General features: G+C 55.5%; 2 protein-coding genes across 9 annotated transcripts in view; one reads left to right on the forward strand and one right to left on the reverse strand.

The window, feature by feature from the left end:
- The first annotated feature begins 564 nt into the window (after positions 1-564).
- Crb2 (crumbs cell polarity complex component 2) lies at positions 565-23,112 on the forward strand. Of its 2 annotated transcripts, XM_034495127.2 has the most exons (13): positions 565-743; positions 7,122-7,445; positions 10,200-10,395; positions 10,479-10,618; positions 11,120-11,305; positions 11,529-11,642; positions 13,972-14,844; positions 14,931-15,439; positions 15,896-16,061; positions 16,944-17,718; positions 18,223-18,339; positions 19,234-19,360; positions 20,539-23,112. In XM_034495127.2, the coding sequence occupies exons 1-13, from the start codon at positions 647-649 to the stop codon at positions 20,761-20,763; spliced, it is 3,849 nt and encodes a 1,282-aa protein (XP_034351018.1). In that variant the 5' UTR covers positions 565-646; the 3' UTR covers positions 20,764-23,112. The 2 variants fall into 2 exon arrangements, with proteins under 2 accessions (XP_034351018.1, XP_076784775.1); XM_076928660.1 differs by lacking the exon at positions 11,529-11,642.
- The window catches only part of Dennd1a (DENN domain containing 1A), a 463,938-nt gene continuing 461,319 nt past the window's right edge, over positions 23,099-25,717 (reverse strand). For all 7 annotated transcript variants that reach the window (XM_076928664.1, XM_076928662.1, XM_034495130.2 and 4 more), the window contains one exon: positions 23,099-25,392. In XM_076928664.1, the coding sequence (XP_076784779.1) occupies positions 24,148-25,392 (1,245 nt within the window). In that variant the 3' untranslated portion in view covers positions 23,099-24,147. The remainder of the gene's footprint in view (positions 25,393-25,717) is intronic.

Genomic DNA, 25,717 nt, shown 5'->3' on the forward strand with positions numbered 1-25,717 from the left:
AAGTTGCAAACATCAGAGACAAAGATCAAGGGCAAACGGGGAGACGAAAAGGCTCCGTTTGGCCGGTGAGATTGTGGGAAGGGTAGAAGGGAGTCGAGGGCACGTGGTCCAGGGCCCAGTGTGATAGCTACAAGGACAGGACCTGTGTGGCGGGTTGGGACCCAGGGGGCAGCGGGTACCCGAGCCCCAGTGAGAGGGGAGGAGCCCTGTTATCTCAGGTGTGGAAGGAGCAGGTTAAGTAAGGACGGATGGGAGCGCTCTTCTGAGCTGAAACAAGGCGGGAGGATCAAGGCCTGAAACTGCGGGGTAGCTGAGCTCTTGCGGGGAGTCGGACATGTCCCAGGAATCCTGGCTGCCCCCATGGACTGGACGGCCTGGCAAGAGGGCTTGTGCACTGAGACCCAGGGTCAGGCCCAGGGCCTTGTCTGGAGCTGAGGCCTCCGAAGGGGCTGGTGTCGGTGAGGAGCGGTGGGTCAGACCCTCCACGAGGATCCTGCCCGGGGAGGAGCAGTGGGAGGCGGGGCGGAGGGGGAGGGCTGGAGGAGGGGCCGGGCCTCTGTCCACCTCGTCAGTGCTGGTTGGAGGGACGAAGGGGCGCGGAGCCCGCCGAGCAGAAGGTTCCCACAGGCAGGCAGAGCCGGCTGCCATGGCGCTGGTGGGGCCTGTGATCTGGGACCCTAGACGAGATGTCTACCTCCTGTTGCTGCTACTGCTGCTGCTGCTGCCGCCCTGGGTGCAGGCTGGTGAGTGTGGCTGGGCCTGAGTGTGGGTGGGCTGGCCTGAGAGAATGGTAGTGCTAGAGGGAAGAGTATCCCCGGGGCCCTGGGCCCTACGTGTGGGGACAGTGGGGGTGTTTTGGGAACTCACTTGGAGAGCTCGGAGTGTTCTGGTCGCTTCAAACTGAGGAGTCTATGTGGTGGGGCCAGGAGGGTGAGGGCTGGTGTGGTCTGTAGAGCCGATCTGGGAGAGCTGGCGTGGTGTGGTGTAGTGTGTTTAGGGAAAAGCTGGGAGTCTTGGTGTGAGGTGCTACTTAGGGAAAGCGCGCGGGGCTAGATGGAAGTGCGTGAATTGGAGAAGTTTTAGCAAACGCAGGCAGTCACCATAGGGTCTGCTGGAGTCATGTGTTGATCCGGGGTGCAGGTTACATGTAAAGTTGCCCGGAGTGTGGAAGTTCTGTCTGAGGGTATTGATTGTTGAGAGTTGTGTCCGCATTGAACTGGCTGTAAGTTGTCCGGCATGTTCAACTGGCCTTTCCTGGCAACAGGAGGTGTGGGTGGGGGGTGGGGCTAGGTTACGATAGGGGAGGGGAAGAGAACCAGAGTTGGGGGAAAGCTTGTCCACATGTCTCCCTTCTATGGGTCCTCTGCCGGCACTTGAGGGACGACCAGTAGAGCTGTTCTGGGTCTCCGGGATGGCTAGGGATTTGGGATCATATGTGTGTGTCCCCTGCAGCAGGTCTCTGGCATTCCTCAACCATGCTGGAAGGGCTCCCTGAAGCCAGCCCAGGAGGCCAGTGCATTGGCTTTGTCCAAGTGCATTCAGCACTGAGCCTGGAATTCCTACTGGGGGGTCTGGAGGACGCTTTGGCTTGGTCGCTATAGTTACAAGGGTAGGAGGGAGGGCCTGGCATCCTCTGCAATCTGTAAACCCCACCAGTGGCATTCCCCTTGCCTGCCTACAAAGCCTTTATTGCCTCTTCCCCTGGGGAAAGACAGAGGATTCGGACCCTGGGTACAGTGAGGACTCGTGTTTTAGGGAGGAGATCGAATGAAGGTCCGGGAGGAAAGGGACCTAGAAGCTGGTACTGAGGCAGATGAGGATGGAGAAACCAGGCACCTCTGGGCTGTACCTTAAGGCATGAGGTTCTGGGCTGTACACTCTGGATCTGTCCCACACGCAGTACACAGATGCCCATGACAGCTATACAGATATGTGGCAGGGACTAGGAGACACACTCCCACAGAACAGGTGTTCACAGGCACATGCCAGGTCTCCCCTGTGAACTCACTGGTAAATTTGCTAATGAACCTACTGTGTGTCACCATATACACAGCACTTGCCTGCATACACCAGTCGTGTACACACCAGCAGACCTGCACTGACTTTTATGCATTTACACTCAGGATTGTACATGCATATGGACTGTGAGGTGGGCAAAAAGAGGTGTTTATTTCCCCGGACTCCAACAGGCTCTCGGAGGGCCCTCTCCCTGTGCCTTCTCTACAAACACCAGTACCCAAAGCTGACTGAGCGAATGGAGGTGCCAGGGACTTTGTGACTTGAAAGCTAATTTCCATCCCAGAGGAGATGAAAGTTCTGGACCAGACCTGATGCCATCCCTGCCAGGCTCTGAGCTGGGCCCCTCCATCCCAGCCACTCCACGGCAGAGGATTGCTGGTTGCTATGGAGAGAAAGAGGCATCTTGGACTACAATGGAACACGTTGAGTTGTTCCCACCCCCACCCCTTCCCTGAACACCCAGGGAGCACAGTGCACAAAAGGGGCAGCCAGTCTTCCCCAAACTTGGCCCCTCCTCCAACTTAAGGGGTGGGACTGTAGGAGAGAAACGGGGATGCTGTATACTTCCAGATAATGTGAGGTCTGCGGGCTACTGGGCTTTAGGAAAGGTTTGCTTATGTGTGATCACACCAGCCACTGTGTGGAGAGATTTTAACCCTCCCAGCAGCCAGGGAAGCTGGCTTCCTACCTCTCTGTTTACAGAACAGGTAAGCAAAGTCCAGAGAAGGTCCCAACTTGTTTAGGGTCACAAGAGCAGTGTGCTGCGGCAGGGCCAGGATCCCAGCAGGCGGTGGTTGGTTACAGTTCTTCTTTGTACCCCTGTTAAGTGGGGCCATCATTCATTCCAAGGATTGTTTCCAGACTGGATGCACTAATGCTGTGAATCTGGAATGTGGGGGTCGAGCAGGACCCCTCAACATCAAGGAAATTGTATTGTGTATTATTATTATTTATTATTATTACTGGTGTGTGTGAGTGTGCATGATCATGTGCACACACACAGACCCAAGTGTGGAGGTCAGAGGGACTGTGGAACTAATTCTCTCCTTCCACCTTTACATGGGTTCTGAGGGTCAGACTCGGGTCCTCAGCTCTCCACAGCAAGCCAATACCTGAAGAGACATCTCATTAGTCCTCAAGAAAATTTTAGACAGAAGCACATTAATAGTCACTAGGGGAACTGTCACAGTACAAGTGGCAGGTTTGAACTCTCCCTGCATGTCTTTCCCTCACTCAGAGATCTGAGACCAGGGATTAGCAATCCCAGTATGTACCATGCTGGGCACTGCATCGGAGCACCTATGCTCAACATTACTGTTATTAAATTACGCCTTTTGGCCTCAAGGATGAGCAGCTCTGAAAGTATGCCTAGGCTTCTCTGCTTCTGGGGTATCTTTCCCTTTTCCAGATGAGTCTGAAGGGGTGTTGAGTGTCAGTGACCCTTTACTGCACTGTACCCCCTGGGGCCCTGTGCTGGCTAGTTTTATGTCAACTTGACACAAGCTAGAGTCATCAGAGGGGAGGGAGCCTCTGAGACGCTGAAAAAATGTTTCTGTAAGATTGGGCTGTAGTAACCTGTAGAGCACTCTCTTAATTAGTGATTGGTGGGGGAAGGGCCCAGCCCATTGTGGGTGGTGTCACCCCTGGGCTGGTGGTTCTGAGTTCTACAAGAAAGCTGGCTGAGCCAGCCATGGGAAGCAAGCCAGCAAGCAGCACCCCTCCATGGCTTCTGCATCAGATTCCTGCCCTGTTTGAATTTCTGTCCAGTGATGAACAGTCATGTGGAAATATGAGCCAAACATACCCTTTCCTCTCCAGTTTGCTTTTCCTTGTTGTGCTTCATTGCAGCAATAGCAGCCCAGAGGCACAGAGAAAGTGCGTAAACTCAGTAAACTAGCTCAGGCAGAGTAGCAGCTCCTAAGCCGGGACTGGTGTGGGGACTGGTACAGTGGCATGCCAGCTGCTAGGCTCAGGGTAGACAGAGTGCTTCTCTCCCAGGATAGTTTATACCTTATGCTTCCCTAGTGCTGAGGATGCAACCCAGGGCTTTCTCATAAGCTAGGCAAGTACTGTACCAAGAAGCCATACACCATTCCCCAGACTCTAAGACTTTTCTAGTGAGGGGAGGAAGGGCTGGGGACATTACTAGGTTGACAAATGTTTGGCACACAATTTCACATGCTTCTGCAGATGCAAGTTTTCAGTCTCTTTATGATGGGAAGCAGTTTTTTTTTTTTTTAATTTTATTTATTTATTTTTTTAAAGTCTCCCTTTTCTAGTGTGAACCAAGTTTATCAAGATGGCAAAAGATACCTGGCTCACGAACTGAAGGTTACTGCAGGCAATGACTGCATACGTTTGTTTCCCCGCCTGCTCTCCTCAGGGTGGGGCAGGGCGCAGGTCGGAGGAAAGGGCCAGCATCCTGTGTCTGTGTCTGTTAATCTCTCCTCTGCCAGGTCAGCCCAGGCAGTCTGAGAGGTCAGGAGGGATTTGTAAAGATAAGCAGTGGCCCCTTGTTGCCCTGGCGACAAGGCCCCGCCCCTCCAGCCAGTCCCTAGGGAGAACTCCTCCCCTCCCCTGCCCAGTTGGTCTCCAGGGCTCACTGTGAGCCCGTCGGGTCACCCTAGAGTGCTGTAGGACTGGAAGTGAAGCGTCTCTGAGTTGTAAAACGGCAGATAAAACTGCTAACATGTCAGGTATCTAGGCAGTGAATGACGGACCTGCGCAGGCTCTGTGCCTGTTTATACCCTCCAGCTTAGCTCCTCTAGAGAGAGCCTTTCAAACTGTGGGCTGGGCTCTGCCTCGCAGGGATTTCTCATAGTAACAGCCTTCTGCTGGGCTCGGGAGGACCCATAGGGGAGCCAAGCCTCCTTCCTCTGATGATGTGACCACTAATATAGTGGGCTCAGACCTAGGGGCCAAGCTCCAGGTTGTGGTGAGGGATTCCTTGGGCCACAGAGATAAGAATCTGTAATTTGACCGGATTACAATGTGTTGGCATGGGGCCACTAGTCAGGCACTTTATAAGAGGAGTTATAACCAGTCTTCTCTTAGGGCCTTCTGGGCCTAGGGCCTCTGACCATCATGGCCACTGCCTCTCGAGGGGGCTCCCTGGGTGTCAAGGCATCGTACACATCATTTTGGGGCTCCTCACAACACTGAATCTGTCTGATGCTTCAAATATCAGACATGCTTTTTTCCTGAAGGTGCTCCGTGCACTTCCTGCGCAGGTCCCACCCATCTTCCCATCTCTCATCAAATTGTCTTCTTACCCTCACAGGGCATCTATCCTGGGACACCCAGGCTTCCCAGTCTGTCCAGTCAAAGAAGCAGAAGGCCCCACCACCGCCCATAAGCTCGGACAGTGGCCCAGGCAGGCCCCCTTTCCCCAACCCATATGCTCAGGCTTGGCAGAGGGTTGGGACAACTGTGACCTGAGGGGCCTCTTAGTCAGAAAGTATCTCAGACTCCAGAACTTTACCCCTTACTTGTCTCTGGTGGATGCTAGGCTCCAGTGTGGAAGGAAGAACCTTGGACACTTGAGATGGCACTGCACAGCCATGTCTCCCTGGGTCCACTATCCCCATGGTTTGCTGTCCTCCATCTGAGGAGCTTGGGGATCTGGCCAGCAGACGCCCTGCCCCCATGGAATGTGGATGACGCCTGAGAGGCTGCCAGCCTTATCTGGAGGGGAGAGGGTCTTCACGGTCTGGGGGAAGGGAAGGTGCGGGGCCTGATGGTCTCGCTGTTCAGGTCTGGTTAGTGTCCCTATGACAACCTTGGGGGAGGGTAGGTCCTGGAGCTCCAGGTGCCGGGTAGAAGGGTTTCCCTCCCTCACATCTGTGTCTGTACCTAAGGCTTTGACTCCTTCTTTTACCCAAGAGGAGGAGGGTGTTCAGTAGAAGCCTCTCCCCAAGGTCTCATAGCTCATGGGTCTCTGAGCTGGGTTTGGAGTCAGGCCTAATAGTGACAAGGCTTTCAAGCTGGGATGAAGGGAGGAAACGAGACTCACTGACTTTGTCTTCTAAGTCAACCCCGGTGCTTCAAGTGTGTAGACCCTGGTCAGGTTTCGAGTGAGGAGGTCCAGAGTGAGGATGTACAAGTCACTATACCTGCTTTGTTTCAGGTATTTGCTTGTGGGGGTGGGGGATGGTGTGAGTGCTAAGGGACCCCCTGGAAGTCCCCAGGCAAGCTGGCAAGAAGGGTTAGGAGTGGGAGAGCGAGAGAGGCTGAGCCAGGTCCTGCCTTTGAAGTCACCCATTCTTTTCCTGGGGCTGAGATCAGAGTCTCAGGTTTCAGTGAGGGATGGAGTTACCAGACCCCCAGCGGGGGGGGGGGGGGGTTGGAGGAGGTAGAAGCTATCCCCTCCTTTGACTCCTCCACCCCACTTCAGGCTTCTGAGGGACACAGGCCTACAGAATGGAAAGGCCTGGCGAGCTTTTCCCTGGTGCAGCGGGAACAACCTGGCATTGCCATCTATTCCTTGTTAACTTATGTGATGTCAACAAGTCTTTACTTCTTGAGCCTCTATTGCTTGTCTGAGAATGCAGGACAGTCCAAGCCTCCTAAAGGTGCTGCAGGGGGGTTCCAGAGAGCTCCAACTGTGTCACAATACTGTCACAGGGAAGCTGCTCATCCCGTCCACTATCTCTGCTCTGTAGATACAACTAAAACCTTCCTCAGGGCCTCAGGCTGTAGCTCAGTCCAGAGAATGGTTGCCTTTCTCCAAGGAAGTCCTGGGTATGATTTCCCCAGCACTCCATAAACCTGGATTTGTAGTGTATGCCTATAATTCTGGCACTTGGGAGGTGAGGCAGGAGGATCAGAAGTTTAAGGTCATCCTTGGATATATAGCAAGTTCCAGATCAGCTTGGCTTACAAGATAGTCCTTCTCAAAAATAAGCACAAAATACGGAAATAAAACCACCTCAGTTCCAGGAGTAGATATCTCCATTGTGATCAGCTTGTAGACACCCCTGGTGTGCACACTGGTCCCTGAACATGGACACACCTGTGTTACTGTTAGCCTTGTGGCTAACGGTAGGGGAAGAGTGTATCATGCAGACCCAGCCCATATTGCCAAATTGTTTTCTTTTTTACAGGGCTGGTTCCTTCAGAGATCCCAAGTGTCTGTGCCTCAGATCCATGTGCTCCAGGGACCAAGTGCCAGGCTACAGGAAGCGGTGGCTACACCTGTGAGCCCTCAGAGCTTGGAGGCTGTGCTACTCAACCATGCCACCATGGTGCACTGTGTGTGCCCCAAGGCCCAGATCCTAACAGCTTCCGTTGCTACTGTGTGCCTGGATTCCAGGGACCCCACTGTGAACTGGACATTGATGAGTGTGCATCCCGGCCTTGTCACCATGGGGGTACCTGCCGAAATCTGGCAGATCATTATGAGTGTCACTGCCCCCTGGGCTATGCAGGTAATAGTATCGGTTACCTTGGAGGGCTGGACCATGGATGGGCATGGAGCCCATCAGCTACTCATAGTGTGAACATCGCACTTAAGCTTTGGCTCAAGTCCGGAGATGCCTCAGGCTGGCTGGCAGCTTTGTTAACCACTCTTGGGTTGGCTGCACAACTGATGTTTCTTGGGTTAACCTGGCAGGTGGGATCAGTGCTTGTACGTTTGAGTGTTAACACGGGGCCTGGCAGATATCAGTTACTTGACAAACACTGCTTTTTGTCCCTGCTACAGAACTGAGTGTGGTCCCCATGGGAGATGGGGTACAATCCTCAAGCGTCCCTTGCAGGGCGCACCCGCCTGGCTTGGCTTTCCCAAGGATGTCCAGATGGCTATTTGTTAGCATTTCTTCAGTCTAGGCCTGTGTCAAGCTGCCACGTAGACCCTGTGTGGTTCACCTGATAATATGACTCAGATGTAACTCAGACCCCAGTCCTCTAGGCATCCCGAATTCTGGCACAGTGATCCACTGAAATCCCTCCCTGTTTGTGATGGGGATGACAGAACCTGCCCTGTCCCCGGCTGTCCTTGTTCCCTAGAAATAATGTGCTCAGATCCATGACTGGCATGGACACACGCGTCTCTCTTCCCGGGAACACCTCACCCCAGCCCCTTCCTACTCCTGCATCTGCCTTCTAGGGCTGCCTAATGTCAGGAGGGAGGGGACAGCTGGGGACAGGTCCTCAAAGGATGTTTAATTTAGTGCAGTCTGGAGTTTGCAGCATAGACACTGGGGTCTCCATTAACCCTGGATTTAGGCATCGTGCTCAAACTGTGAGGCAGTTTGAAGTCCCCTCTGAGCAAATGGTCCAGACTGGGAGCCAAGTCGCAGGAAGGACATGGGGGGATGAGATGGCACCGTGGTAAGAGTTGGTTAAGACACATCCCTGCATCTCTCAGGGTCTGAATATTTGCGCAGGTGAGACTGTACATCCTAGCTCTCTGCATGTGCACCCCCTCTAAGGGTGCTCCGAGCACCTTCTTGTGTCATAATCTGTGTATGCTTCCGTGGAGATCATCTGTGTGTCTGTCGGCAGGCATGTGAGCACTGTCTGTACAGGATTCCGGCCAATGTGATGTGAGCAGGCAGCTTTGCGTGACTCATTTCCCTCCCACTCATAGCAGGGTGGGGGAGTTGGGATTCCAGGCGGCCTGGGCCTGGCTCACCCTGGCACAGAGGATAGGAGTGGGGCTGGAGGGTCATGGGAAGGAGGAGTCCTGAAGCTGCCTGGACTGAGAAGTAGGGAGGACTCCAGCTGGAGTTAGTTGGCTCCTGAGCCCCCATGACAAAACCTACTTAGGTGGCAGGGGAAAGGCGGTGGACATCTACAGTGACAGAACCTGTCTTATAAATCCTCACACCTGGAGATTCTCCATCTCCCTCGTCTCCACCCCTATCCGGGGGAGGGCCAACATGTACTCAGGGTTTCCCCAGAGGCATGGGATATCCTAGGTAGAACCAGAGACTTCCAGTTTTAAAGTCAAGATAGCATAGGAATTGGTGACCCTACTCCAGCGTGTCCTGCCCAGAGTATCCCTCTTCTGTGGGGTCCCTTCCTCACATCCTTCTCGAATCTACCAATGAGTCTTCCAAACCACACACTGCTGAGATGCTGTGTTGGTTTCCCTTTTCAATGCTGTGGTAAAATCCTAACAAGAAGCAAGTAAAGCAAGGAAGGCGATACTTGTGGGGTTGCTGTCCATCATGGCACAGACCGCACAGCAGAAGGAGCATGAGCCACCAGGTCACACTGTATCCTCTGATGCTGGTGCTCTGATTGCTTCCTCTTGTTTGTTTTTTCCCCTCTGTTTTTATTCAATCCAGGATCCCAGTCCTGGAGAGGGTGTTCCCCAGATTCAGGGTGGATCTTCTCTCTTCAGTTGAACCCCCCTGTAACCTCTCTTACAGACACAGCCAGAGGTTTGTCCCTTAGAAGATTCCAAATCTGGTCAAGGTGACTGACCACAAAGATTGACTATTATTTTGCCTACCAACAACTTATTTAAAAAAAAAAGATTTAATTATGTCATGTGTATGCAGGTAGTAGAAGAGGGAGCTGGGTGAGGGGATGCTAGGAACGCTATCCGAACATCTTCATGAAAGCTAAACAGAGCAGGTTTGCTCTTAGGTCAGGTGTGAGCTGCTTAAAGTGGGTGCTGGGAACGGAACTCTGGTCCTCTGGAAGAGCAGGAAGCTCTCTTTGTGGCTGAGCTCTCTCCAGGCCCGAAGCCTGACTCTCTTGATGAACAGGAGTCTGATTGGGCTCTAGTACCTGATGCCCTCCTGCCTTTCTCCGACACTCTCCTCAGCTTCTATCTTTTCTCCATCCTTCCCCGGGCATTATGCCTCTGCCTCAAGAGGGGTGCCAGCAACTGTCATCATTGGCTTTACTCAGTTTTCAAAAAGCTGTTCCAGAAGAAGCCTCTGCTCCGCCCGTTCCCAGCTCCCTAGAACAGACCCTGGCTCCTGTCCTCACAGGATCCAGCTATCTCTCTTATTGAGGTCAACATTAATAAACAGTAGCCCTTTCCAGCCTACCCCGCGGTGAGGCTGTCAGGGCAAGGAGGGTCTTCTTGCTTCTACCCACCTGCCTGGGTCTATGGGCAGCACTTCCTCTGAAAGAGTGAGGCATATGGGTAACTGGATTGAGGCTGCTGGTTGGGCCCCTTTGCCCCTCTAGATGTGGTCTCCGTGTCTCTTGTCCCTGTCCAGGCGTGACGTGTGAGGCCGAGGTGGACGAGTGCTCGTCAGCGCCCTGCCTGCACGGAGGCTCGTGCCTGGACGGTGTGGGCTCCTACCGCTGCGTGTGCGCGCCGGGATACGCCGGCGCCAGTTGCCAGCTGGACGTGGACGAGTGCCAGAGCCAGCCGTGCGCGCACGGTGGCGTGTGTCACGACCTGGTCAACGGGTGAGCCCTTGGCGGGATGCCCTGGCTGCGGGGAGGTGGGCTGCGGGACGGGCACGCGCTCAGCTCCCGCCCGCCCACGCCAGTTTCCGGTGCGACTGCGCGGACACGGGTTACGAAGGCGCGCGCTGTGAGCAGGAGGTGCTGGAGTGCGCCTCTGCGCCCTGCGCGCACAACGCGTCCTGCCTCGACGGCTTCCGGAGCTTCCGCTGCCTCTGCTGGCCAGGTGTGTGGCGCCCCTCCACCCCCACTGTGTGTGTGTGTGTGAGAGAGAGAGAGAGAGAGAGAGAGAGAGAGAGAGAGAGAGAGAGAGAGAGAGAGAGAGAGAGAGAGAGAGAGAGAGAGAGAGAGAGAGAGAGAGAGAGAGAGAGATTGATTGATGCGTTGGGGCGAGTGTGAAGCCCTGTGCATGTGTGAGTGCAGTCTGGGCTCTCTGAGATCCCTGCACGTGCAACCAACTTGCATGAGTCACAGTTTCCTGATCTGCAAACAGGGTTGCTAACAGCACCTGTCCCTTGGGTTGCTGTGAGGAGCGGCGATGTACCTGGCACACAAGAAGGGTGTCTGAATGTTAGTATATAGTATATATGAATTGGTAGCTGGCTATTACTAGTCCCTATTGTCCCTCTGTCAGTATCCGCATCCTGTCTGGCCCTGGGTTGGCTTGGGTCATGGAGGGGAACTGCCTAGACACATGTGTTTCCTGATGTCTTTTTGTGTGCCCCAGGCTTCAGTGGAGAGCGGTGCGAAGTGGATGAGGATGAGTGTGCATCGGATCCCTGTCAAAACGGGGGCCGGTGCTTGCAGCGCTCTGACCCGACTTTGTATGGGGGTGATCAGGCCACCTTCCCGGGAGCATTCAGCTTCAGCCACGCTGCTGGCTTCCTTTGCAGCTGTCCTCCGGGCTTTGCTGGTGAGTTACCTACTGAAGAAGCACTCAGACAGGGTCTAGAACTCCAAGGAGGGATCCAGCCTGCCCAATACCCTGCCTGAATTCATACTCTCCTCTCTCTTTCTCAATGGGTCTCAATCTCCCTAGTTGTAAAATGGACCCTTTTGGTTCTGGTCTGGCTCTGAGGGTGCAGGCAGCAGTCACACCTGAGGCCCCCTCCCCCCCCCCCCCCTTTTTAAAACAGGGAATGACTGCAGCGTGGATGTAGATGAGTGTGCCTCAGAGCCATGCCTCAACGGAGGTAGCTGCCAGGATCTGCCCAATGGTTTCCAGTGCTACTGCCAGGATGGATACACAGGTGCTCAACTGGGGTGGCTCTGGCATGGAGGTGATATGATCCCTTTTGGCTGAATGTGGACTGATGCATACAGGAAATGAGGCAAGAGGTGGCTGTGGTGACACAGTTGACAGCTGAAGGGGGCGGGGTGTGCTGAGCTAAAATCTCAACTGAGGGGAAGAAACTGGTCAGTTTGAGTACAGTCAGGAGGCAAGCGTGGAGTGGGTGGTACCAAGGCTTCTAGGTGATCCTCTACCCTGGGGAAATGTTGGTTGGTGACTTCAGCCCTGTAAGCACTGAGTGTCTGTGAAGCCAGAGCCAGCTGGGGGGACAAGGGACTGACCCCAAGAAAGGGGCCTGGACTGGGGTCATATATGGATGTCTGGTGGCTTGGGCCCTGAAGTCTGCTATCAAATCAAAGAGGGACAGAGCTTCTGTCCAAGACAGCAGGAGGCAGCACTGTGTGCAGGTGCGTGCCTTCAGAAGGACTGCTTTGGCTCTGGGGAGCTGTGCCTGTGTCAGTGGTTGGAGTGTGAAAGTTCTCCCTGTAAAAACCACCCGGGGAACTGCACAGACTCCCGTCTCAGTGTCCCTGCCCCCACTGGAATGTGGGTAGCCCTCCCCCACATGCCAGCATTCCTGCCTAGCTCTGTTCCCTGCAGGTTTCTGGAGACAAGTCCCTTTGCTTGGGGTACATCCCCTCTCTCCTATTTTGGCCACTCAAACATATTGGGGCTCAATGCTCCCCCATGTTGGGTGGCCCACGCCCTATCCGCTGCTCCTACTGCTTGAGTCCCTCCCTCCCACATCCTCCCCTGTGGCCCACTCCTCCATAGTCTCACAGGGAAGGGTATACTATCCCCATCTCATGGACATGGCAGTGAAGCCTGGAGAGGGGTGTCTTACACAGCGTCTGGGGGAACCTAGATCCTTCTAGTTAGTGAGTGACAGGGAGGGGGAGCTCTGAGTTCAGAGTCCTGGAGGAGAGATCCTAGCTGTGAGGCTGGGCACAGAGCCCAGCCTCCCTTGAGACACCAGAAGGCTCTGGACTGGAAGGTCAGCCTGGCATTCCTGAGTTGGCTCCGAAGAACGCAGGCAGGCTGGGAGCCCTGTTTCCAAGCCTTGGCGCATCTGTAGGTGACGATGGGGCTGTGGGTGCTGGGCTCATTTCTGGGGAGCCTGTGGCTCTTAACAGGTAGGAGGACTGGGGCCTCTCAAAGGAAGAGTGTCCAGCGGGTGCCTGGTTATTGTGAGGAGGAAAGTGCAGGTGTATGGGCTGACCTAGCCTCACGGGCTCCTCCGGGCCTGGGTCTCTACAGCTGAGGTGTGGGGTGAGGATGGCCTCTGGTTGGGTTGTGGAGGCTCTGGGTGAACTGGGGTTGCTCTTTAGTCTTTTGATCATGAAAGGGAAGATGGGGTGGCACCTTCCCAGGCAGTGTCCTTGGGCAGACCCCAGGGTAGAGGGACTGAGTGAGCCCTGGGTGCTCAGTGTGTTCCAGGTGTATCCCCATGGCTGTTCCATGTCTATAAAGGCTCTGCCAAGCCCTTTCACTGGATACCAAGGACAGATTCAGCTCCAGAGGGAAACTACAGCTGAGTAAACATATTTTCAACCCAGGGTTCTGGGGAGCCCTGTCTGGGTGATGCTGAGTTTGGGTCTTTGGGCTGATCTGGCAGCCGTCAAATCAGCCACCTTTAGAAATTCTTCCCCACCAATCTCCAGACAAACCAGAGGACTCTTTCCAAGGTGTCATCTGGCTGTACTCCTTTGCTGCATTTGACCCAGCTGCTCATCTGCAAACCCTCTATAAGGGAGAGCTTGAACCCTCTGTGGGCTGGCTATGCAGGATGAGGAGAAGTTTGAAAATAGTAAAAGGAAGTTGAGGCATGACTTTCCAGGAAATTATTAGAATAATAGCAAGCTCAAGGCTTCCAGGGGGCAAGGTTGAGGCTTGAGAGCCTGGTAGGGCTAGCCTGTGACAGTCTCGAATACCAAGGTGAGCGGCTGGGTCATGTGCAGCAAAGGTGTATAGCCAGGCGACACCTTGGAAAGAGACCTCCGGTTACTCTGGAGGTGGGTGGGGAGGAACTTCTGAACGCAGCTGACCTAGGGGCTGCCAGATTTGGCAAAGCAAGAGGCATGGGGCAGAAGGCGAGGTAGAGCCAGGGAGTGCTCCCCAAGTCAGACCCATGGGGCATGGGGACTTTTTATCAGACATGGCTAGGGAAGGGGACCCCAGGGGACCTGGTGTGGTGTGTAGGTCAGTATCACCATGAGGCATGTGAGTTGTGGTTGGAGACTGTGGTTCTGGCATGGTGTACTGACCCTTGGCTGATCTCTCCCCTTTAGGCCTGACATGTCAGGAAGATATGGACGAATGCCAGTCAGAACCATGCCTGCATGGTGGAACCTGCAGCGACACTGTAGCTGGCTACATCTGCCAGTGCCCCGAGGCCTGGGGTGGACATGACTGTTCTGTGCAGCTCACAGGCTGCCAGGGCCACACCTGCCCACTGGTTGCTACCTGCATCCCCACCTTCAAGTCTGGCCTCCACAGTTATTTCTGCCGCTGCCCACCTGGGACCTCTGGGCCTTTCTGTGGCCAGAATACTACCTTCTCGGTTGTGGCTGGGAGTTCAGTGTGGGGATTGGTGCCAGATGGTGCCTCCCTGGGTCTGGCACTGAGATTTCGTACCACGCTGCTTGCTGGAGCCCTAGCTACTCTCAAGGACACTCGGGACAGCTTGGAGTTGGTTCTGGTGGGGGCCATGCTCCGAGCCACACTCTGGAGTCATGGCACTGCTATGCTTGTCCTTACACTGCCAGACCTAGCCTTAAATGATGGGCATTGGCATCAGGTGGAGGTAGCACTCCACCTGGGAACCCTGGAGCTGCGGCTCTGGCACGAGGGCTGCCCTGGCCAGCTCTGTGTGGCCTCTGGTCCTGTGGCTACAGGTCCTACAGTCTCGGTGGCCTCTGGGCCTCCTGGGCCCTACTCCATCCATCTGGGTGGCAGGGCCTTTGCAGGCTGCTTCCAGGATGTGAGTGTGGAAGGACACCTTCTGCTGCCTGAGGAGCTCAACGGAAATGTGCTCCTGGGTTGTGAGCGTAGGGAACCTTGCCAGCCTCTGCCTTGTGCCCATGGAGGGGCCTGCGTGGACCTGTGGACTCATTTCCGCTGCGACTGCCCGAGACCCTACCATGGGTCCACGTGCACTGATGGTGAGGGGTTGGCAGGTCGGGAGGTAGCATTAATGCCGGGGCCCCTACGCCTCCTGGCCTCACCCCGGTACTGTTTCTCCCTGCAGAGGTTCCTGCCGCCACCTTTGGCTTGGGCGGCACCATGAGCTCAGCCTCCTTCCTGCTCCACCAGCTGCTAAGCCCAAACCTCACTGTGTCGTTTTTCCTCCGTACCCGTGAGCCTGCCGGCCTGCTGCTCCAGTTTGCCAACGATTCAGTTGCTAGCCTAACTGTGTCCCTGAGTGACGGCCAGATCCGGGCTGAGGTGCTGGGTCATCCTGCTGTGATCCTCCCTGGGCGTTGGGATGATGGACTCCCCCATTTGGTGATGCTCAACTTTGGGCCTGACCAGCTACAGGACCTGGGCCAGCGGCTGTATGTGGGTGGGAGGTTCTACCCTGATGACACGCAGCGCTGGGGTGGGCCCTTCCGAGGCTGTCTCCAGGACCTACAGCTCAACGGCATCCACCTCCCCTTCTTCTCTTCCCCGACGGAGAACTCAAGTTGGCCCAGTGAACTGGAAGCTGGTCAGTCCTCCAACCTCACCCAGGGCTGTGTCTCTGAGGACACATGCAATGTGAGTGCCTGGGAGAGAGTCCTGAGCTAGGATCTGTGCTATGACATAGGGCAAGCTGAGGCTCAAGACAGCCACATGAGCTGCTCACATTCCTGTCACAGAGTGGCAGACAGGGCGTGCCCCATCTCCTCCCTGTCCAGTTCTTTCCTTCCCATGGTCCCCTTTGTCTCAGTCTCAGATGGCATCCTGACCTAGACAGAGGATGGGCCTCACTCAGCCTTTCTATAGCTGCTGCTTGGAGGGAAGAGGCATAGGGGTTCATCGGCAGGAAAAGCCTAATACAAACTGGACAGCCTCTTTAGTGGCTGGGCCCTCAGTGGCTTCACCTTTCTGGGCCTACTGTCTCGTCTGTACTGTAGGGATGATGGCAGGTTCTCCACGACTCTGTGATGAGGTGGTCTTGGGGGTGGGGTGCTGCTTTCGTGAGGGCTCACAGGTGTCCCACCTCTTTCATAGCCCAGTCCCTGTCTCAATGGTGGAGCGTGCCACGTCACTTGGAATGATTTCTACTGCTCCTGCTCCGACAACTTCACAGGGCCCACCTGTGCCCAGCAGCGATGGTGCCCCAGGCAGCCGTGCCTGCCGCCTGCCACCTGCGAGGAGGTTCCAGATGGCTTTGTGTGTGAGTTTGTGTCCTGGGTGCTGGGTACCGAAGATGGTTAGAGATCTCTTAGGGTTTATGGGATATTGGGCAGTGGACCAACAGCCCCAATATGGCTGGTCACTGCGTTCTTAGAAACAGACTCTCAGGTGAGGGGTGAGGTGAGTATACGCTGGGGTTTCCAAGGCAACTTCAAGAAAGCCACAGGAGAGAAAGATGGGAAGGGGTGTGTGGCGTGTGTGAGGTTTTAAAGTCCTATCTATGGACAGCTGAAGCACAGGTTGAGAAGTTGGTAGGGGTTTTGAAACCTGCCAAGCAGCTCAGAGAGACCAAGGGGTCTCATGTTGCTCAGGCTAGCCCTGAAGTTACCATGTAGCAAAGAGTGATCTTGATTTGAACTTGTGATCCTCCTGCCTCAAATTTCCCAGTTAAGGGATTAGGGATATGGGCCCCTAGAACCAGTTTGTTGGGTGTTAGGGATGGAACCCAAAGCTTCCTACCTGCTGGGAAGTCTACCAACTGAGCTACAGTGCCAGCCTTACAGAGGGTAAGGAGGAGAGGGATGTGACCGGACCCGTACCTGTGTGCAGTGAAGAGCCAGCCTCCTTCAGGGAGGAGAGGAGTAGGTTAGATTTATGAGGAGTTACCATTATTAATATTAATGTGTCTAGGGCCTTCAGGGTAGCAGGTATTGTGGTCCCCTTAGGGTTACCTCAGAACTGATTCCCTCCAGCAGGAGAATACGTAAGGGGTGGAAGAGGGAGCTGCAGTTGACAGGTGACAGGTGGGTGCCTGCCCTGGTCAACAGTTGTGGATCATGGACTCTGTCACCTGCAGGATTGGGGATGGGGTGGTGTAGAAGTCTGGTCGGTCATTTCCCAAGGGCTCTATCTCTCTCTGTAGGTGTGGCCGAGGCTACGTTCCGCGAGGGCCCTCCCGCTGTGTTCACAGGACACAACGTGTCCTCTTCCCACGCTCTCAGCGGGCTCACCCTGGCTTTCCGCACGCGCGACCTCGAGGCTGAGCTGCTGAGCGCGGCCTCCGCCGCGGGTGCCCACTCCAACATCTGGCTGGCGGTGCGCAACGGCTCGCTGGCTGTGGACGTGGCGGGCTCCGTGCTGCCCGCGCCCGGGCCGCGCGTGGCCGACGGCGCCTGGCATCGCGTGCGCCTAGCTCGGGAGTTCCCAGAGGCCGCTGCCTCGCGCTGGCTGCTGTGGCTGGACGGCGCGGCGACGCCCGTGGCTTTGCACGGCTTGGGCGGCGACCTGGGCTTCCTGCAGGGTCCGGGTGCTGTGCCTCTGCTACTGGCCGAGAACTTCACGGGCTGCCTGGGCCGCGTGGCTCTCGGCGGCCTCCCGTTACCCTTGGCGCCACCGCGGTCCGGCGCGACGTCTGGGGCGCGCGAGCACTTCGTGGCCTGGCCACGGTCTCCGGCCGTGAGCCTCGGCTGCCGCGGCGGGCCCGTATGCACGCCCTCGCCCTGCCTGCACGGCGGCGCCTGCCGCGACCTCTTCGATGTCTTCGCTTGCTCCTGCGGCCCGGCCTGGGAAGGACCCCGCTGCGAGGTCCGCGCTGACCCATGTCGCTCTTCGCCCTGTGTCCGGGGCCAATGCCATGCGCGCCCGGACGGCCGCTTCGAGTGTCGCTGCCCTCTGGGCTTCTCTGGCCCGCGCTGCAGGTGCGGGTGGCCAGGGGACCTGAGCTGGGGACAGCACTGGGTAGAGCTGACTGCTGACTTACCATGGGTGGAGTTTGGAGGGAATAAATTCTCGGTAGCTAGTTCAGTTTGGTGCCCATAAAGATAAACTACAGGATATAATACTCGACACAATTTGAACTTCAGGACAACATTGTGGTTTGGGGAGAATATGGAGGGCAGAACTAATCAGGGAGCATGGTTCTGGAGTTTTGCATCAAGCTGCCTTTGCAACTCCCCCATTTCCTTCGGGGTCCAGAGCTGTCTTGCCCTGGTCTAGCTTTCCTCTCTCCTCAGTTTAGGAACTGTTTTGCTCTGCTCTTTAATGTCAGCACTTAGCAAAGGCCTCAGGTCTTGTGGTGTTGGGGGGAGCAGCAGAATGACAAGCCCCGCGTTCCTTAAGGTGGGCCTGCATTCCTTCCCCAGATAGAAGCAGTATGACCAGTTCCCAGCACCTCATTGGGCCTTGCCAATGTTTCTCTACAGGTTGCCTATCCTGCCTCAGGGATGTAGCTTCAACTCCACCTGCAAGGAGGGCACCTCTTGTGAGGGTGGCCCCTTAGGCACCAACTGCAGTTGCCAGGAGGGCCTCGCTGGACTCAGGTGAGTCTGGAGACCAGGGCCTGGGATGTTGACTGGGAGCTCGCCCCTGGGATTCCCAGCCTGGGCAAGGGAAATGAGGCTCTCCTTGTCTTGTTCCTCGCCGACTTCAGTGCCAGATGATCCACCAGTGTCCTTTGGTTCTTCTGGGACGTCCAAGACCAATATCTGTTAGGCAGATACTGGCTGGGCAGTAGTCGTCACCCAGTTTCTCTCTCTCTCTCTCTCTCTCTCTCTCTCTCTCTCTCTCTCTCTCTCTCTCTCTCTCTCTCCCTCTCTCTCCCTCTCTCTCCCTCTCTCTCCCTCTCTCCCTCTCTCCTTCCTTCCTTCTTCCTTTGTTTTTTGGTTTTGTTTGTCTGTTTTTTTGAGCCAGGGTTTCACTATGTACCTGGCTGTCCCTGGAACTTAATCTGTAGACCAGGTTGGCCCCAAACCTGCTTCTGCCTTCCAAGTGCGGGGAGTAAAGGTGTGCACCATCATTGCCGGCACACACATTTTTTTTTTTTTTTTTTTTTTTTTTGGTTTTTCGAGACAGGGTTTCTCTGCATAGCCTTGGCTGTCCTGAAACTCACTCTGTAGACCAGGCTGGCCTCGAACTCAGAAATCCGCCTGCCTCTGCCTCCTAAGTGCTGGGATTAAAGGCGTGCGCCACCACTGCCCTGCGACACACACAGTTTCTTAAAGCCCTTTGGTCCTCAACGGACATGGCCAAAATGGAACTTCTGGGCCCCTAGGAGGTGTAGTTGGCATCCTTCAACATTACCTGCCCCACCCACCCTGATCCAAGCAGGAAGAGTGGCTGGATAAACGTTGATGGAGGTGGGGAACAGCTAGGGAGATGGGAGGCAGCTGTGGGTGGGAGGAGGACTTGGCTTTCTCAGTCGCCATCTCTTCCAGATGTCAGAGTCTCGACCAACCCTGTGAAGCCAGCCCTTGCTTGAATGGGGGCACCTGCCGGGTGGCCAGTGGCATATTTGAATGTACTTGCAGTGCAGGATTCTCTGGCCAGTTCTGTGAAGTGGTGGTGAGTAGTACCCAGGGCTGGGCAGCTAGGCCTCTTTACACCTTAGCAGGAGGACAGTGGGCAGGGAGGGTATGGCCCTTGTGGACTTGACAGTGGACAGGCTTTGCTGAGGGTGGGAAGAGGATAGCTACGCCCCTTCTAGTAAGTACCCCATGTCGGAGTTATTTTCACCTTAGGGAAAGCTTCCCATCCCTACGCCCCAATCCATCAGGCACAGTCTGGCGCCTCCCAATGGTATCTAGGGTAGCAGCAGTGGGGACAGGTTTGGATTTTCCAAGTGTACTCTGGGACTGGCTTCCGAGACTATAGGGACATGGAGTCTGTAGTCAGTCTTCTTAGGTTCCAGAGCCCAGTTTCTGAAACAGATCGAGCTTGGGCACTGTAGGTATCCCTCACCCCAAGGCACCCCGAGGAGGCTCAGCTGGCAGAGGTCTGGGCCTGTGGGGGGCACAGAGCTTTGGGGAGGCTCCTCGTAAGGAGTCCCCTTTGCTTCTGGGAAGAGTTCCTGTCAATGTGGACTGTATAGCCTTTGCCCCCTCACTTTCCCACTATAACCCCCCCCACACACACACACCAGGGGGAGGAAATGGCTTTACAGCTCCTGCTGAACTACTAGAGAGGGGGAAGGTGTGAACTTTATAGCTTTGGGGCCCCCTTCTTCAGGGCTGAATGCTGGGATTGGGTAAGCAAGTGACAGAGTAGGCCGAAAAGCCTCAAGATGTAGGGGAAAGAGTGGTGAGTGGGGGACCCCAGTGTCTGTGTCTGGACTGCTGAGGTTCTCATTCTGGGACTTGGAATCATTACTGGGGGGACTGTGGGACTCTGCGACTGGAAATGGAGAAATGCTGCCCTCACCCCCAAACCAGGCTGTCAGAGCAACCCCTTGCAAGCAGGCAGGCCATAGTGAATTCTGTCTGTCCTTGTCATCAGTGAGCTCAGTTCATTCCAGCTCTGCTTTCTGCTCCTGCTTTCTTTCAGCTGACTGTTGATTCTGTGACACCCCCACAGGCACTCCTGGAATGTCTACTGTCTATCCTCCTAGCCAGGGCTATGCAACACTCCCCTGGCATTGGCTGGGGCAGGTGGCTTCCTAGCTTCTTTACTTGGACATCCCTGGAGCTGTCTCTCACTGACTTTGGGACACTCCTCTGAGTTTTCTTATCTTCCATCTCTTGCAGAAAAGCCTACCTCTGCCTCTGCCATTCCCACTGCTGGAGGTAGCAGTGCCCGCAGCCTGTGCCTGCCTCCTCCTTCTCCTCCTGGGCCTTCTCTCAGGAATCCTGGCTGCCAGAAAGCGTCGCCAGTCTGAGGGCACTTACAGCCCAAGTCAGCAGGAGGTGGCTGGGGCCCGGCTGGAGATGGACAGTGTCCTCAAGGTGCCACCAGAAGAGAGACTTATCTAGGCTTGCCTGGCTGCTGGTGCCATGTCCTGAAGGTCCTAAAGGGTCACCATAGGACTTCTACCTGGAGACCCAAGGAGACTGTTTCCAGAGCTGGGACATCCACAGGATGTGCCCCCATGGTTGGCAGTCCTTGCTCTTGTCCATCATGGACTCAGGAAATGGGGAACAACTCAGGGAGGCTTTGAGAGTCTGCACTTCTCTGACCTGCTGGGTTGTATACAGGTCACATGTGGGTGCCATGGTATGACAGGGTGTGTTCGTGTTTGTGTGTGTGTGCGCATCTGTCTGTTGAGGAAGAGGAGGAGAGAGGAGAGGGAGACTGAGAATGTACTGGGGATGTGTTGGTCTGCGGATTGTAATGTGTTATGACTGTGGTAAGGGCTTCATGTCTGGGGACAACCCACATGGATACCTCTGAGACAGGGGCAGCCCAAGGCTGCACATTCTCTAGCATTGAACAGGCCAGAGCTTACTCAAGCACCTACACTTTGGTCTTGACATCTTGTTCAGCCTCCAAGGACAGCCCTTATTCTGGAGAAGCTGGGAAATGGAAGAATTTCCTTGGTTTCCAGAACAAAAGCCCTTTTAGGCAGATCTGACTGACAGAGTCATGGCCATGTCTGTTGGGCAGGTCTGCAGGAACCAAGGAGCAGCTGCCCCGGGCTGTCCTGCCTGCTGTGGGCATTTGCCGGAGTGGAGCAACCTGTCTGCCTACCTCATACGGCTATTCTGAGGATCCGAGAGACAAATAGGCAAAAAACCTCCAGTCTGATGGAAAGAACTGGCTGCCCTTTTGGGTGTTGGAAAGTGTCTCGCCTGCTTAGAGTTGAAGGGGCTTCTTGGGACCCTGGCAAGGAGGTCAAAGGGGTAGAAGAATGGAGGTGCCATTCTCCTGTCCCTGGCCTCTGTAAACCCACCATCTTGTGGTTCTCTGGCACAGGCTGCCCCTTTGCCTGCAGTTCCGTTGCCAAGGAAGGCCTCAGTTGTGTGCCAAACTACAGCACCCAGCAGATGGACATCAGACAGCCTCTGCATTGGCTCACGGGTTGCAGAAGTCGATTACGTCCTGTGGCTACTCAGTGCACTTGACTTCTGACACCCCCTTCCCCAGGGCATTGGCCTGCAGCTCTAGCCTCCCATGAACTTCCCAGAGCCCTTTGACTTGGAGATGTGTCCTTTGTCATCCTTGTTTACCTCCTTACTGGAGTTTCTATGTGCAAATGCCAGGCGACTTTCATACAAGGAAGCTGGGTGTTTCGGCTGCCTCTGCCTTGGAAGGCACAGACTTGGGGGAACCAGGGGCTCGGTAGAACCTTTGATATGAGACCCTGGATGCTAAGCTAGGAGGCCCACTTGGCTCTTACCCTGTAGTGGTGGAGCCACTTTGCCCCCAGCTGTCTCCATGTCCCTTGGGAGGGGGGAGAGGAAACAGGTCCTTGGATGAACTGTTGCAGTTGCCAGCTCCTAAAGTGTTTTCTGTGGAATGCCAACGTAACGAAACATCCCAGTTCCACCACAGTGTCACCAATGTGGCCTGCACAAGTACTCACTTGGGGTAGATGCTGTTCTTGCCTAGATATGGGGGAGGGGTGGAACTTGTTTCTTCATGTAGTCCTGCCCATTCATAATTTCCTCGCTGGGAGGGACAGTGTTAAGTGGCTTAGGGCCTCAAGCGTGCATAGGCGGGAGTACAGTGGCCTCTGCTTCTGCAGGATGGCTGGTGGAGATGGCTAAGTGCCTGCTCAGGCTTCCCATCCCCCAAAGCTCCTTGAAGGACTCAGGACTACAGTCCCCTCCCCAGTTTTATTGACCACAAATAGAGTTCACTGTTGGGATTGCAAATTCTACCCAGTGAAATGGACAGATGACAACAGACATGTGCACCGGCCCCCAGTGGACCACAGGTGTGTGCATTCCCAGGCTGCCCGACATCTTGTCACCCTATTGGCCCACTGGGCTGGGGCACTGCCTCATCTTGGGTGGAGCCCAGAATCTGCTGGGATGGAAGAAGTGGAACTGAGAGGCCTGTCCTGGAACACCAGAATGCCAGGAGGCTTCCCATGACCCAGGTAAGACTCTGCTCCCCAGCAGCTGAACGCACCCCCAAGACAGAGCCCTGGGGAGGGCGCATCTCTGGCCTAGGCCTCAGGGACCCATAAACAACCTCTCAGACACAGAGAGGGTCCCTAAAGTGACAGGGACCTCCGATGACCCCACCTCCCCAGAAACCCTGGGGTAGGCTGTCTGACCATTTACACATAGGAAATGAGAAATCAGGTCAAATGTGCACAATTTCCTGCATGTCTCTGGTGGATGTTTTCTTAAACGGTTAGTCTGTGTTTTACCTTGGTTTATTGAAAGGAATCAATTTTCAAGATTCATCAAATCAATAAGGTAAAAAGGAAAAGCAAGATCAAAGAAACAATAACAAAACATTTCATTATAACTTTGGTGACTTGGGCTCAGGAATTTCTGCGCTGGCGTGAAGCTGGAGACAGTGGGGAGGGCTGGCTTCCAGGCCCCCACTTGCCCCAGGCTTAGAGGCCACATGTATTCACTCCACGGGGAACCCTGGGGAGCCCTGGGGCCCCACCTGATCCCGACCCAGGGGGTTAAACAGCTGTGCCTCCCCCATTGTCTGTGGCAGGAAGCTTGTCCTTTGAGCTGGAATCTGGGTCACTGTTGCCCAGTCTGCCCATAAAGCTCCAAGTGGCAGGAGGCTGAGCCTGAGCTTTGATTGACAAGAAAGCCCAGAGGTATGAGGGTGGCAGAGAGCTGAGGGCAGCCCCCAAGACTCAGATTTGGGGGATCTCTTATAGAGTTGCTGGTGTTCCCAACCCCTAGGAGGGCTGGCTGGGCGGGTTGCTGACCATGAGGTCTCCAGACCCCGGCCTTCAGGAACAACTCCAGTTTGGTGCTTAGGTGAAGACTCAGGAAGAGTATATTGCTAGAGAGGTTTGGAGATGACCACCAGGGAGAAAGGCCAGCTCAGGAGTTGACCTCGTTTCGGCCCCCCAAACACCTGTGTCCCCCAAAGATGTGCTTACACAGGGTGTTACTGACATCTGCCCTGTGGGGTAGGGCCCAGCAAAGGAGGAGAGCTGGGCTTGAGAGCAGCCTTGAGCTTCTTGACTCCTCTTGGGCTATGGGAGGAAGGTGGTAAGATACGGCTGGCCCAGTTGACATATAGTGCAAAACCCACACAGTGGGTGGGTGCTGAGGGTGGTGGCAGGCAGCTCTTCTGGGATGGTACCATTCCCAGGGCCAGGCCTCAGAGATGGGCTGTGGAGGAAAGGGGGCAGAGAGAGTCCTTTCGCCCCAGTGAAACCTGGTCAGAAACAGGACACTGGGGAGGCGCAGCACTGGACAGCGACACAGGCCTGCTCACTCGAAGGTCTCCCACTGCCTTCGGAGCTGCTCCACGGAGGTGGGGGCCGGGGCGGGGGCCGGGGCCGGGGCCGGGGCCGGGGCCGGGGCCGGGGCTGGGCCTGAGCTCACATCTTGCTTGGTTTTTCGTAGCAAATCCTCAAAGGGGTCTCTGGCCTGTGCAGGAGCAGAGGGCTGCAGGGTTGGCTGTAGACTCTGGGGTGGTCTGGGAGGCAGCAGTGGGGATTCACCAGGCCTCAGGGCCAACCCCTGCTTGGCCTCAGCAGCCCTGGCACTTGAGCGGGCCAGAGGTAATGTTCGGATCCTGGAGGGGGCAACGGCTGGGGGCCCAAGTGGCTGCAGGGGACTAGTGTGGGCACCTACTGGGATCTGGCCAAAGAGGTTGGGCATGGAGAGAGCAGAGAGGTTGGGCTGAGACCTCTGAGGGGCATAGAAGCTAGAACCAGACAATAGAATGCTAGGTGCATATGCTGGCCCCAGGGATGCTGGAGGGGTCCCAAAAGGCCTGGCTGGTGTAGAGCTCAGGGGCATGGTGGGTGGTACTACTGGTACAGATGGGACAAACGGATTAAGTGGTGTCTGTGCAAAAGGAGTGGGTGTCACTGATGGGGGGAAGCTGAGCTGGGGGGTGAATGGGGTGGCTACACTGGGGGTAGCAGGATGTGATGGGATGGTGTGGCCTGTCCAGGCTGTGTTAAGTGGGTCCAGGAGAGCAAGCAGGGCATCACTGCCTGTGCCTGCAGCTCCTGGGGCTGGGCTGGGTGTCTGCAGAAGTTCTGTGGGGCCTTGGGGGACAGCTCTGGGGAGCAGCCCTGACAAGAGGGCTGGGCTCAGAGCAGCTTGTCTTTCCCGGTCCATCTGTAGCGGCTCTGAAGAGAAGTCACTAAGTGGGCCACCAGCAGCCTGGAGCTTGGCTGGCCGGGCAGCGGGTGGTGGAGGCACAATACCCAGCTCAGGGGTCTTTCTGCCTTGTGGCCTGGGAATGGTGATGCTGCCTGCAGTTGGGATGGGAGTCTCCTCCTTGATGCTGGGGCTCAGGATGCCCTCCTGGCTCTGGGGTCTGAGAGGCAGGGCTGGGGAAGTACCAAGCAGAGCTGAGGGCTTCTCAGGGGAGGTCATGGAGGGCTTGCTGGGGATGGCCATGTCGTCCTGACCCAGACTCCAGAGCTTAGTGTATGGATGAGCAAGCTTTAAAGCTGCAGCCATGCTGAGGCCCCTCTCACTTCTGCACAGGTCCAGCCTCTGTGGGGAAGGAGGGAGGAAGTGATGACCACTGTTGCCCAGGCAATAGTAGAGAGTACATGCCTGTTCCCAGCCCTTCCTGCATGCCAAGCACATGGCTCCTGGGACTGGGAGGAGTTTCAGGCACCCAGGACACCTGCAGAGATCCAAGCCCTACCTTTGTCCCACAAAGGGCATGCAGAGGAATCTCCAGTCTTTTCACAAAAGCCTATGCTTGCCAAGCAGTTTCTGGAAAATGTCTCCATCTGGGGGCCACTTAACAATGGCTTGGGCTTTTTTGCTGTTCAGAGATTGTGGTGTCTTTGATTACCCTCAAAGGGGCAAG

This window comes from Arvicanthis niloticus, chromosome 2 (genome assembly GCF_011762505.2).
Source record: "Arvicanthis niloticus isolate mArvNil1 chromosome 2, mArvNil1.pat.X, whole genome shotgun sequence".
In the NCBI taxonomy this organism is placed as follows: Eukaryota; Metazoa; Chordata; class Mammalia; order Rodentia; family Muridae; genus Arvicanthis; species Arvicanthis niloticus.